At 40.1% G+C, this 15,081-nt stretch overlaps 1 protein-coding gene across 2 annotated transcripts in view; it reads left to right on the forward strand.

Annotated features, from left to right (window-relative positions):
• AMPH (amphiphysin) overlaps nt 1-15,081 on the forward strand; it is a 276,162-nt gene that overhangs the window by 148,050 nt on the left and 113,031 nt on the right. For both annotated transcript variants that reach the window (XM_046021643.1, XM_046021642.1), the window contains exons 4-5: nt 7,256-7,350; nt 9,438-9,533. In XM_046021643.1, the coding sequence (XP_045877599.1) occupies nt 7,256-7,350; nt 9,438-9,533 (191 nt within the window). The remainder of the gene's footprint in view (nt 1-7,255; nt 7,351-9,437; nt 9,534-15,081) is intronic.

The following is a 15,081-nucleotide window of genomic DNA, read 5'->3' on the forward strand; positions in this document are numbered from 1 at the left end:
TGCGCTGCTTTTTTCTTCTCAAAGTCATACCAAGAATTAGAGTTCCTTGGAGCACATTTTTGGGTTTTTTGAGGAACACAAGCAAAGACAGGGGTAGGCATTAAATAAATCATAATTTGGATTTTCAAAGGTCTTTCGTGGTCAGTTTTTCTGGCTTTCACAAAAAAAAAGAACACCAGCTAACTAATTGTACTGTAATGCAGGCAACATTAGGGAGGAAGGAGATATGCCCCCAGAGTGATGGCCCCTGGGTCTGGCCCCAGGGACAGTGGTAGGAAGATCATCAAGCTCTCAGCTACCTTGGGTTCCTCATCCATAAAGTGTTCCAGGTGCTCTCAGAAGACCTCCAAATCTGTACCACTAGGACTCTGGGAAATAAGGTTACTCTTCACCTTATTATCACTGATGTCTGCGTGCCATTCACTTCTGCAGCTCATTATTATTTCTACAGGTATTTAGGCTCTGCAAGGTAGGTCTTATGTTCTCATTTTAACTTAGCAGCAAGTGTATTGAGCCCCATTTATGGGCACAACGCTGTTCTTGGGGTGGAGATGCAGAGATGAACAAGGCGGAGTGCCTATTGTCATGGTGCTGGCTGCAGGGAAGGGGAGAAAATTAAATGAACAGAAAGGCCGCATATACATAGTAGTACATGCTTTAACAGAAGTGTGCACTATGTGTCTCACAACGGAGGACAGGAGACTCCCCCAGCCTACCCCCCGAGGGCCAGGAGACCAGGTCGGTCCTTCCAAGGAACTTATACCTAAATGGACCAAGGAAGGGAGTATAACTAGTTATCAGCTGATGAGATATGCCGGAGATTGAGGTTGACGTTGGAAGGACTTTCTAGATAAGAGAAGCTATGGCTATGAAAGTTCGGGAAGCATGAAGAAGCTTGGGCTTTTGGGGAACAAGTAGATCATTGAGGGTAAGCAAGAAACTGAAATGGATGAGATGTGGAAAGGTAGGAATGCTTAGGTATCCTATTATATTGGGGTTTCAGTCTGTCAGCACAGAAGGGAGATCATTGCATTACTGTGGACAAGGGAATGAGTCTCATGATCTGATTAGCATTTTAGAAAAATAGTTATTGTGGTCTTGTGGGATTCAGGCTAGAGGAGATGGACCTGCAAGTCTTCTTAAAAGTCTAGTCCAGTATTTCATAACGACAGTGAAAAAAGCTAACGTTTATTGAGTACTTCTGTGCGAGGCACTGATAGAAGTTTTTCTGTCTCATTTCATACAACTTTAACTGTGACCATGGCATATACTATCATTTAAAAGTGGCGTATACTTTGGAAGACTGAGGTCTAGGATGGTTAGGTAATTTGCATAACATCACAGAGATGATCTGTATTAGAACCCAGATTTTAACAAAGGCTGATGGATTGCAAATAATAGTTTTTTTTAAAAATTTATTTATTTATTTTTATTTTTTTATTTACAGCATAACAGTGTTCATTGTTTTGGCATCACACCCAGTGCTCCATGCAGTACGTGCCCTCCCTATTACCCACCACCTGGTTCCTCAACCTCCCACCCCCCCCCCCCACCCCCCGCCGCCCCTTCCAAACCCTCTGGTTGTTTTTCAGATTCCATAGTCTCTCATGGTTCATCTCCCCTTCCAGTTTCCCTCAACTCCCTCTCCTCTCCATCTCCCCATGTCCTCCATGTTCTTTGTTATGCTCCACAAATAAGTGAGACCATATGATACTTGACTCTCTCTGCTTGACTTATTTCGCTCAGCATAATTTCTTCCAGTCCCGTCCATGTTGCTACAAGAGTTGGGTATTCGTCCTTTCTGATGGAGGCATAATACTCCATTGTGTATATGGACCACATCTTCCTTATCCATTCATCCGTTGAAGGGCATCTTGGTTCTTTCCACAGTTTGGCGACCGTGGCCATTGCTGCAATAAACATTGGGGTACAGATGGCCCTTCTTTTCACTACATCTGTATCTTTGGGGTAAATACCCAGCAGTGCAATTGCAGGGTCATAGGGAAGCTCTATTTTTAATTTCTTCAGGAATCTCCACACTTTTCTCCAAAGTGGCTGCACTAACTTGCATTCCCACCAACAGTGTAAGAGGATTCCCCTTTCTCCACATCCTCTCCAACACACGTTGTTTCCTGTCTTGCTAATTTTGGCCATTCTAACTGGTGTTAGGTGGTATCTCAATGTTGTTTTAATTTGAATCTCCCTGATGGCTAGTGATGATGAACATTTTTTCGTGTGTCTGATAGCCATTTGTAGGTCTTCATTGGAGAAGTGTCTGTTCATATCTTCTGCCCATTTTTTGATATGATTATCTGTTTTGTGTGTGTTGAGTTTGAGAAGTTCTTTATAGATCCTGGATATCAACCTTTTGTCTGTACTGTCATTTGCAAATATCTTCTCCCATTCCGTGGGTTGCCTCTTTGTTTTGTTGACTGTTTCCTTTGCTGTGCAGAAGCTTTTGATCTTGATGAAGTCCCAAAAGTTCATTTTTGCTTTTGTTTCCTTGGCCTTTGGAGACATATCTTGAAAGAAGTTGCTGTGGCTGATATCGAAGAGGTTACTGCCTATGTTCTCCTCTAGGATTCTGATAGATTCCTGTCTCACGTTGAGGTCTTTTATCCATTTCGAGTTTATCTTTGTGTACGGTGTAAGAGAATGGTCGAGTTTCATTCTTCTACATATCGCTGTCCAGTTTTCCCAGCACCATTTATTGAAGAGACTGTCTTTTTTCCATTGAATATTTTTTCCTGTTTTGTCGAAGATTATTTGACCATAGAGTTGAGGGTCCATATCTGGGCTCTCCACTCCGTTCCACTGGTCAATGTGTCTGTTTTTATGCCAGTACCACGCTGTCTTGGTGATCACAGCTTTGTAGTAAAGCTTGAAATCGGGTAACGTGATGCCGCCAGTTTTGTTTTTGTTTTTTTTTTTTTTTAAATATATTATTTATTTAACAGAGAGAGCACAAATAGGCAGGGAGGCAGGTAGAGAGAGAGAGGAAGGGAAAGCAGGCTCCCGCTGAGCAGAGAGCCCGACGTGGGGCTCGATCCCAGGACCCTGAGATCATGCCCTGAGCTGAAGGCAGAGGTTTAACCCACTGAGCCACCCAGGTGCCCCCCGCCAGTTTTGTTTTTGTTTTTCAACATTTCCTTAGCAATTCGGGGTCTCTTCTGACTCCATACAAATTTTAGGATTATTTGCTCCAGCTCTTTGAAAAATATCGGTGGAATTTTGATCGGAATGGCATTAAAAGTATAGATTGCTCTAGGCAGTATAGACATTTTAACAATGTTTATTCTTCCAATCCAAGAGCATGGAACAGTCTTCCATCTTTTTGTGTCTTCTTCAATTTCTTTCATGAGTGTTCTGTAGTTCCTCGAGTACAGGTCCTTTACTTCTTTGGTTAGGTTTATGCCCAGGTATCTTATGGTTCTTGGTGCTATAGTAAATGGAATCGATTCTCTAATTTCCCTTTCTGTATTTTCATTGTTAGTGTATAAGAAAGCCACTGATTTCTGTACATTGACTTTGTATCCTGCCACGTTACTGAATTGCTGTATGAGTTCTAGTAGTTTGGGGGTGGAGTCTTTGGGGTTTTCCATATAAAGAATTATGTCATCTGCGAAGAGAGAGAGTTTGACTTCTTCCTTGCCAATTTGGATACCTTTGATTTCTCTTTGTTGTCTGATTGCCGTTGCTAGGACTTCTAATACTATGTTGAACAAGAGTGGTGAGAGTGGGCATCCTTGTCGTGTTCCTGATCTCAACGGGAAGGCTGTCAGCTTTTTCCCATTGAGGATGATATTTGCTGTGGGTCTTTCATAGATAGATTTTATGAAGTTCAGGAATGTTCCCTCTATCCCTATACTTTGAAGCGTTTTCATCAGGAACGGGCAAATAATAGTTTTAATTTTCATGACACAGAGCCTTCAGAAATGTTTTTCATAATGGTGGCTGACATTTGATTCTTAGCTTTGTAGAACCACTTTGCTCATGGTTTGCATGGATTATTTCACCTAATCCAAATGATAGATGATAGATGACGGATGTCTAGTTTAGGGCTGTGACAGTGGGCATGGAAGCAAGGGACTTCATTTGAGAATCAGTCAGGACTGTTGTGCCTTGGTGACATCCTCACATTGGGAGGATGAATCTGGGATGACTTCAGGTTTTCTAACTGGGACAACTGGGTGACGATCTTGAGGATTAGGAAGGGAAGTAGGATGAGGTTTTGTCAGGAAGTTCTGAGTTTGTTTTGGACACATGAAGCCTGAGGAACCAGTAGCACATCCAAGTGGAGATGTCCAGAAGGGAGCTGGAATCCAGGATTCACTGGTACGGGGGTGATGGTGGAGCCCAGACCCAGGGATAATGAACACACAAGAACTTCCTCTCCACGGAGCATGGCCCAGATGGTGACATCAGTACTTGTTAATTGTATGTGACTTGTTATATGTGAGCATGACCCAGCGGGAGGATTGACTGTCCTCGAGCCATCTCACACTCTGCCTCCCCTCCCCCACCACTCTTGCTTCTATATTTGTTCTCCTTAAATCTCTAGGAGAAAGATGCCCCATCCTGCTTTTCTCTTAGCCAACTACTGGCTTCTTAAACAGCTTTCTTCTAAACAATGGGCTGAGCTGCCAGATACTTAACAATATTTTAGATACTCTTATAATGGTTTATAGTTGCTGCTGGTTATTGCCATAATGTGCTTTAGCTGGTGTTATTTTTAACTAAAACACACACCCTCAGGCTGTACAAAGAGCACTCTTGTAGTAGTGTAATCTCTGCAACATATCTTAGAGGGTGAAAATAGAAACTGGCAAATTTGGTTGCAGAAGGAAAGAGGATGTTGCAGTAAATGCCTTGGAGATGGTCCAAAATTTAAAGCAAGGGAAGTGGTTCCTATCCAGTATTAAAATAATAATTCTATGTGTGATATTAAGTGCCTGTCTTGCAGTTTTGGAAATCACTAATCTTTTAAGAAAATACTGGATATAGATATTACTAAAAGCCAGAGGTAGCATTTAGGATCTATTCTTTGCTTTGACATTGCCAGGCTACTTTGAAGGGAACTTGGGTTTTAGCCCCCCCCCCCCCTTTTTTTTTTCTTTCTCTCTCTCTCTTATGCTCTGTCAGCAGAGTAAGTTCTAAATCCCTAAAATCTTTGCTATACTTTAGGCCCGTTAAAAGCAAAGCTTGTGTCTTGTTCACCTGTGTGTCCATCCAAGTACTTCCTATGGAGTGTTCTAGAAACAATTTCTATGTCAAATGGATTCTTTCCAAATTTTCCATCACTGCTTATCCACAGAGCAATTAGTAGTTATTTTTGGCTGCTAGGAGGCATATTTACTGCAACATTTTGCTTTTAGCCCTAGTGAGTAAGGTCTTATATAATTTTATTTTAAGCTTACATTCACAGTTTTATTTTTCACCACAAAGGTTATTTGTCCTACAATACCATCATTTCTGTTTCTTCCTCTTAAGACCTTAAGTGTACCTGTCTACACAGCTATTTATAATTTCCATCAGACTTAAGACAAAGATTTAAGGGAAAACTTCAGAAGCTTTTTGGCATCTGAGTTATGAAAGGATGTCAACCAGTGACTGACTTCTGGTGGGTACATTTCTTGATAGAGGTTTACTTGTCCTTGGAGAGGGGCGAATGTAGATGCTGGAAATCATGCTGGTTCACCTCAGCAGTGGCCACACATAGAAGAGGAGACATACTCTTTGGCTTGCATTCAAAGTACTAGGGACACTTGCAGGTTTTGCATTAATTTTTGGCTGTCTATACTCACATGCCTTCATTTCATCACTGCTGGGGCTGCTTCTTTTGGTCACCAAGTTGTTTCAGCTGGTGTGAGCCATACAGTACGTTGTTGGAAAATTCTTTAGTATGTTCAGTGATTTGCTTCATGGAGAGAGGGTTACAGGCTTTCCTACTTCATGTGACCTGGAAACCTTCAAACTTCTCAAGTGCACAGACCAAGTCTATATCTGCATCTTTTCAGAAGAAGGAGAGTAGGGGTGTTCCCTGCCAGAGAGCAAATGTACCATGGAATACTGTGCTGACTTTTGTACCTATTCCTCAAGGACATACTTCTATCACTTCAGACATCTTTTATTTTGTCCTTTTCTCATAACTGAACCCAGAATAGATTCCCTTACAACCAACAGGCATCTAATTGAGTTTAGGTGGCTGTAGCTTTCAGTTTCATAAAAACTTTCCATTGTGGAGTCCATGGCATTATGTTTTATGAGATGCTTTTCATTTCTAAGGACATTTTCACATTCCCTAGTGACAAAAGCCAAGACACCAACTGGGCCAAGTATCAGCTTCCAGCTGGTAAGGGAGGGTTTTGTGCCAGGGGAGAGCTCCTCCAAGTCACTAGCCAAAGAACGCACTATGGACTGTTCTCAGCCCTGTGCTGTTTCCATCCAGCCCACACTGTCCCCTCCATGGTTTGAAGGAGGAGCAGAGCAGAGACTGTAAAAGACTTGGTGATACTTTTTGTCACCATGTTGCACAAGAACACTTTATATCTTTCCCGTTATTTAACAACCATGGTTTTGCAACACACACCAAATGTATGTCTTGTATGTCTAATGGAAGTTCTGACACAGACTTAAGAACTCTGAACTTTCTGAGCATTCTGATTTACAACTGCATAATGTTTTAATAATAATATAATATTTTAATAATGTTATAAAAAGAAAATATTTTCTTTTTTTTTCTTTCAAAAATGGGTAGGTCACTTAAACTGCTTCCTACTGTTTTGCCCTAGAATCCTGTTAATTTTGCTTCAGCCTGCTTCTGTCGAAGCTTTATTTCTTAGATTTAAAGTCATTTAGGGTAATTTTATTTTTAGAGCTCCATAGTCTATGGACAAATTATTTTAGGAGTCCTGTGTGTTTATGGTTCTGTGTCATGTCGTAAGTGACGGCACATGTAATAGAACACATTACTATCGTTGTTTTCAGAATAGGACACCTTGTCGATTTTTTTTTCAAGACTCTGTATCTGCCATTATCATGAAAATAAGAGAAAATGCACGATGTAACCAGATACATCAGCTACCCTCACAGGGAGGTTGGGACTACAGATGCAAGTAACAGTCATGCCTTCACGATTTTTCCTTCAATGATTAGTGGGTAACTCAAGGTTTTTCTATCTTAGAAAAGTAGTGGACAGAGGAAGAGGTGCCTCACCCATGTCTATCCAACCAGAGTTGTTTTTCTCCAACACTAGGCATGCAAGAAGCCTCAATGAAGCTCACAGAGTCGCTGCATGAAGTCTACGAGCCTGACTGGTATGGACGGGAAGATGTGAAGATGGTTGGTGAGGTACGAGCCGGGATCACAGACCACAGGAGGCTGGGGCACTTCTGCCAGTGTTCCCACACGATCCACTAAATCATGACAGGGCGCTGTGCACCCAGAAGACACCATACGGTTCTGCCATCCAGATCAGCCCAAACTCATAGTGATTAGTGAGCCATTGTAAAACTACTAGGGTAGAGAGCTGGGTGTTAAAGATGATTTTTCTTCAAAATAAGAATAGTGTTTTCCTGTGCCTTTCTATACATTTTAGCTCATCTCAGCAGCAGAACTGTCTCAGGCCATGATTTTTTGTATGAACTTCATCCCTGCACCCCTTCTCTCCCCATCCCTTCTTGAAAACAGGGTCAGGAGGCGCAAAAAGCTATCTATTTCACTTAAATGCCACTGGTCCATTCACTGGTCTGCAGAACGTGGTCAGCCTGCTAATAGGAATGTAACTTCTAGAAGCCTTTGTCCCTAGACATGTCTTAACACCTGAAATCTAATTTGCAGCTGAGGGCCATCTGGCTGGCAGGAAGTGAGAGAGTGGGTATTTTATGCTTTGCCAAAGGCCTAATGAGGTGGAGACCAGGAGTGGCTTCTTTATGATGTTGCATGAGTTCTTCAACTTCTCAGGCTTTAGCTTTCTCATCTGCAGGGTAGGAATAAGAATTATACCTACTAATAACATATTTAAAGCCTGTGTATTCACATTATTGGGATGGTGCTCGGTACATGTCATTATTACTGATGGTAGCAAACTGCCTGTCAGGGCTTCTCTCATGTCCAAATTCTTTGTTAAAGAATGGTGTTTGACATGCCCACTTGGCGTGAACTCACTGATGGTTGTTGAGGCACAGAAGACCTAAGGGATATGGCCACCCCAGCTCAAGAGAATGGCTGATGTATGATGCACTGACCATCTATGTGGGCTTTGGAGAGATGGGTTAACAGTGCAACCCCAGGTTGCTCCATGAAAATTCTGACACCCCCATATTGACCTTCATAATTTTGTTAGGATAAAAAAGAAAAGGCCCAGAGATTTATTTATAAGGAAAGTTCTTGGCCTTCTTACCCGTTTAGAAAGCTTTCAAAATCCGAATCTGGCAAAACCAGCCTCCACACACCACTTTGCCATGTGATTACTAAGTAATTGCTTTTTCTCACCTTCAGTATGGAGACAACATTTCCCCATCATGTTGTTAAATGCTTACCTTATAAATTTCTGGTGAATGGTGTATTATTAAAAATTCACTGTGAAAAGAATTTTTAATGGAAACCTGTGTTACTAGCTTCCAGGACACCACATTTCACTCTGTGTGTGACAGATGCCACTGCTGACATTTATTCCTTCAGAAAATGGCTGCTGTCCCACCTTGGTCCTCGGAGGTCCTGCCGGGATTTTTGAAACCTTTAGTTGCAGATCTAAATATGGGCTCTTGCGATGGTGAAGGAGCCAAACATTACATGTTGAAAGCATCTATTCACATCAGAAGATGAGCCTTTTCATAGGGAGGATTTAAATTTTTTTGTTGGCATAAATTTCATAAATTGACATCTGTAACAATGAGGATCCATAATTGAAGTGTGAAAAAGAAACACAAGGAACTAAGTGCCCCCCCAAAGGTAGGTAGGTTTTCCAAAGGTAGAAATTTATCTCTCTCTCATAAAAGACTTGGGAGTGACAGCCCAGGTCTGGTGACATCAGGGTCCATCTTTGCCATCGTTGCTGCCTCCTGGCCATTGGCTTTCATTTCTGCACTTCAGTCAGCAAATGGAGGAATCAGGCAAGACAAGCGTCCTTTTAGGGACACTTCCTAAAAGTTCATCCCTTTGGCCAGACCTTAGTCTCGTGGCTACACTTAGCTGTGACACAGGCTGGAAAATGTAGTCTGTATCCTTGGTAGCCTACATTGTTGATTAGAACAGGTAGCCAAATTGCCTTGAAATTTTATTGTTTTATTAAATAATCCACATTTTTTCTAACATCTGTTATCTGAGAAAGTACTATTTATCTAATTTGATTATACCTGATTTTTTTTTAGAAGTTTGGTGAAAAATATCCTTAAAATACTTTAGCAGTTATTTCTTTATTTCTCCTCTTCTTTCAGAAATGTGATGTCCTATGGGAAGACTTCCATCAAAAACTAGTGGATGGGTCCTTACTAACACTGGATACCTATCTGGGCCAATTTCCTGACATAAAGGTATTTTACTTTGTGTCTGTAAAGGGAAGAATTGAATGGTTCTATGTACTTCCTGAAATGCGGGCAAGAGATAAGTGAAATTCAGAGTCCTCCAACTGACATCAAAGATAGTAACTTTTCATTTATTTAAGCATGGAAGCTTTATCCTGTTCCTGTTGGTTTGAAATGAAATGTAGCCACAGAAATCACATTTTCCCCTTTAGTGAACTGCTTCAGCTTTGATTTCTCTACAGACGTCTTTTTAATATCCCAGATATAAAATTGCAAACCAGATACCAAAAATTCTGATCTTTTTTATGTTCCAACCTTTTTATTGTATAGCATGATAAGAATTTCCTTTAGAATAAACAGCAGTCACCAGGAAAGGAGAAACGTCATTGCAAACCTGAGAGCAAGATCTAACCTTTGGAAACTCCAAAGACCATGTTGGACTATTTAATCCTGTATTACAGGTCTTGTATGCTTGATTCCGTTATTTTTCAATCCCATTTCTCTTTGTGTGTGTGTGTGTGTTCAATTCTTTTTTTTTTTTGATATTCCAAAACTCATTGTGCACCACACCCAGTGCTCCATGCAATGCGTGCCCTCCACAATACCCACCACCAGGTTAACCCCCCCCTCCCCGACCTCCTCCAAAACCCTCAATTTGTATCTCAGAGTCCACAGTCTCTCGTGGTTTGTTTCCACTTCCGATTTCCCCCGGCTCACTTCTCCTCTCCATCTCCCAATGTCCTCCATGTTATTCCTTATGCTCCACAAGTAAGGGAAACCATATGATAACTGATTCTCTCTGCTTGACTTTTTTCAATCAACAAAATCTCCTCCAGTCCTGTCCATGTTGATAGAATAGTTGGGTATTCATCTTTTCTGATGGAGGCATAATACTCCATTGTATATATAGACCATATCTTCTTTATCCATTTGTCTGTTGTAGGGCATCTTGGTTCTTTCCACAGTTTGGTGACTGTGGCCATTGCTGCTATGAACATTGGGGTACAGATGGCCCTTCTTTTCACTACATCTGTATCTTTAGAGTAAATACGCAATAGTGCAATAGCAAGGTCATAGGGTAGCTCTATTTTTAATTTCTTTTTAAAAAATTTTTATTTATTTTTTCATTTGTTTTCAGTGTTCCAGAATTCATTGTTTATGCACCACACCCAGTGCTCCATGCAATGCGTGCCCTCCATAAAACCTACCACCAGGATCACTGAACCTCCCACCCCTCTCCCCTCCAAAATCCTCAGTTTGTTTCTCAGAGTCCACAGTCTCTCATGGATCATCTCCCACTCTGATTCCCCCCAACTCACTTCTTTCCTCCTCCTAATGCTCTCCGTGTTATTCCTTATGCTCCCCAAGTAGGTGAAATTATACGATAATTGACTCTCTCTGCATGACATATTTCACTCAGCATATATCCTCCAGTCCCATTCATGTTGATACAAAAGTTGGGTATTCACCCTTTCTGATGGAGGCATAATATTCCATTGTATATATGGACCATATCTTCCTTATCCATTTGTCCGTTGAAGGGCATCTTGGTTCTTTCCACAGTTTGGTGACTGTGGCCATTGCTGTAATGAACATTGGGGTACAGATGGCCCTTCTTTTCACTACATCTGTATCTTTGGCATAAATACCCAGTAGTGCAATTGCAGGGTCATTGGGAAGCTCTATTTTTAACTTCTTAAGGAATCTCCACACTTTTCTAAATTGGCTGCACCAACTTGCATTCCCACCAACAGTGTAAGAGGGTTCCCCTTTCTCCACATCCTCTCCAATACATGTTGTTTACTGTCTTGTTAATTGTGACATTCTAACTGTTGTTAGATACCACATTGAGGTGGTATCTCAATGTGATTTTGATTTGAATCTCCCTGATGACTAATGACAATGAACATTTTTTTCATGTGTCTGTTAGTCATTTGTATGTCTTCACTGGAGAAGTGTCTGCTCATGTCTTCTGCCCATTTTTTGATGTGATTATTCATTTTGTGTGTGTTGAGTTTGAGGAGTTCATTATAGACATGGATATCAGCCCTTTGTACTGTAATTTGTGAGTATCTTCCATTCCATGGGTTGCCTCTTTGTTTTGTTGACTGTTTTCCCTTGCTGTGCAGAAACTTTTTATCTTGACGAGGTCCCAAAAGTTCATTTTTGACTAACACCAAGGAAATAGAAACAGTCATCAGAAATTATCAACAGTTATATGCTAATAAGTTAAGCAACCTAGATGAAATGGATGCATTCCTGGAAACCTATAAACTTCCAAAACTGAATCAGGAAGAAACTGACAACCTCAGTAGCCAATATTTAGTAACAAGATTAAAGCAGTGATCAAAAACCTTCCAAAAAAACAAGAGACCAGGACCTGATGGATTCCCTGGAGAATTCTACCAAACTTTCAAAGAAGAAATAATACCTATTGTCCTGAAGCTGTTTCAAAAGATAGAAACAGAAGGAAAACTCCAGACTCTTTTTATGAAGCCAACATTACCCTGATCCCTAAACCAGGCAAAGACTGGTTTAAAAAGGAAAATATCAGACCAATATCCCTGACAAATACGGAGGCCAAGATTCTCAACAAGATCCTAACTAATAGAATCCAACAGTACATTAAAAGGATTATCCTCCATGACCAGGTGGGATTTATCTATGGGATGCAAGGTGGTTCAACATTCACAAATCAATCAATGTGATAGAACAAATCAATAGGAGAAGAGAGAAGAACTACATGGTCCTCTCAATTGATGCAGAAAAAGCATTTGACAAGATACAACATCTGTTCCTGATTCAAACGATTCAAAGTATAGCGACAGAGGGAACATTACTCAACTTCATAAAATCTATCTACGAAAAACCAACAGTGAATATCATCCTCAATGGGGAAAAGCTCAAAGCCTTCCCTATGAGATCAGGAACATGACAAGGATGTCCAGTCTCACCACTGTTGTTCAACATAGTACTAGAAGTACTAGCAACAGTAGTCAGACAACAAAAAGAAATAAAATGTATTCAAATTGGCAAAGAAGTTGTCAAACTCTCTGTCTTCGCAGATGACATGATACTTTGTATGGAAAACCCAGAGGACTCCACCCCCAAACTAGTAGAACTCATACAGCAATTCAGTAATGTGGCAGGATACAAAATCAATCTACAGAAATCACTTGCTTTCTTATACACTAACAATGAAAAAATAGAAAGGGAAATTAGAGAATTGATTCCATTTACTGTAGCACCAAGAACCATAAGATACCTGGGAATAGGAGAATAAGCATTGTCAAAATGTCTATACTGCCGAGAGCCATCTATACTTTCAATGCCATTCTGAGCAAAATTCGACTGGCATTTTCTGAGAGCTAGAACAAACAATCCTAAAATTTGTATAGAACCAGAAAAGACACCGAATTGCTAAGGAAATTTTGAAAAAGAAAACAAAAGTGGGGGCATCATGTTGCCCTATTTCAAGCTTTACTACAAATCTGTGATCACCAAGATAACATGGTACTGGCACAAAAACAGACAAATAGACCAGTGGAAAGAGTAGAGGGCCCAGATATGGACCCTCAACTCAATGGTCAACTAATCTCCAACAAAGCAGGACAAAATATACAGTGGAAAAAAGATAGTCTCTTCAGTCAATGGTTCTGGGAAAATTGGACAGCTGCTTGTAGAAGAATTAAAAATACGACCATTCTCTTACACCATACACAGAGATAAACTCGAAATGGATAAAAGACCTCAACGTGAGGCAGGAATCTACCAAAATCCTAGAGGAGAACATAGACAGTAACCTCTTTGACATGGGCCACAGCAACTTCTTTCAAGATATGCCTCCAAAGACAAAGGAAACAAAAGAGAAAATGAACTTTTGGGACTTCTTCAAGATCTCTTTGTGTTTTAATGCGAATAATTTTTCTTGAAGCATTTTCAAGTACACTGTTCTTTCTTGGCTATTTCAAGTGAAGCAATTAGTGTATCAAATAAATTTTTCCTCTCTGACATCATTTTTAAAAAAATTTTTACCTTTTCATTTGATTTTTATTTGACCTTTAATGTTTCCATAATTCTACAGAAATGACCCATCAGTTTGTGTCTATTTTTCTCCTTTTCCAACTTGATACTTCCACATCTTAGTAAGAGTCATTTTCAAATTTGGTATTTCCAGCATCTGGGTTATGTCTCTGTCTGGTTCTATTGTTGCTTTATCTTTTCTCATGGGTTTTCTTTTTGTGTGTGTTTCATAAGTTTAGATTGATTCCCAATGTGTTTTCATTATCATTTGTTTCCATTAATTTTTTAAATTCTTCTTTAATTTCCTGGTTGAGCCATTTATTCTTTAGTACGATGCTCTTTAGCCTCCATATATTTAGGTTCGTTCCAAATTTCCTATTGTGGTTGAGTTCTAGCTTCAGAGCATTGTGGTCTGAAAATATGCAGGGAATGATTCCAATCTTTTGATACTGGTTGAGACCTGATTTATGACCCATGATGTGGTCTATTCTGGAGAATGCTCCATGTGCACTAGAGAAGAATGTGTATTCTGTTGCCTTGGGATGGAATGTTCTGAATATATCTGTGATGTCCATCTGGTCCAGTGTGTCATTTAAGGCCTTTATTTCCTTGTTGACTTTTGCTTGGATGATCTGTCCATTTCCGTGAGGGGCGTGTTAAAGTCCTCTACTATTATTGTATTATTGTCGATGTGTTTCTTTGATTTTGTTATTAATTGGTTTATGTAGTTGGCTGCTCCCATGTTAGGGGCATAGATATTTAAAATTGTTAGATCTTCTTGTTGGACAGACCCTTTGAGTATGATATAGTGTCCTTCCTCATCTCTTATTATAGTCTTTGGCTTAAGTTTTAATTTATCTGATACAAGGATTGCCACCTCAGTTTTCTTCTGATGTCCATTAGCATGATTCATTGTTTCCTGCCCCCTCACTTTAACTCTGGAGGTGTCTTTGGGTCTAAAATGAGTTTCTTGTAGACAGAATATTGATGGGTTTTGTCTTTTTATCCATTCTGATGCCCGTTGTCTTTTGATTGGGGCTTTTAGCCCATTAACATTCAGGGTAACTATTGAGAGATAGGAATTTAGTGTCATTGTGTTGCCTGTAGGTGACTGTTACTGTATATTGTCTCTGTTCCTTTCTGGTCTACTACTCTTAGGCTCTCTCTTTGCTTAGAGGAGCCCTTTCAATATTTCCTGTAGAGCTGGTTTGGTATTTACAAACTCTTTTAGTTTTTGTTTGTCCTGTAAGGTTTTTATCTCTCCTTCTATTTTCAATGATAACCTAGCTGGATATATAGTATTTTTGGCTGCACATTTTAGAGATTTTTCTTTAGTGCTCTGAATACATCATGCCAGTTCTTTCTGGCCTGTGAGGTCTCTGTGGATAAGTCTGCTGCCAATCTAATATTTTTACCATTGTATGTTACAGACTTCTTGTCCCAGAGTGCTTTCAGAATTTTCTCTTTGTCGCTAAGACTTATAAGTTTTACTCTTAGATGGTGAGCTGTGGACCTATTCTTACTGATTTTGAGG

The sequence above is a fragment of the Meles meles genome, chromosome 10, assembly GCF_922984935.1.
Source record: "Meles meles chromosome 10, mMelMel3.1 paternal haplotype, whole genome shotgun sequence".
Lineage (NCBI taxonomy): Eukaryota > Metazoa > Chordata > Mammalia > Carnivora > Mustelidae > Meles > Meles meles.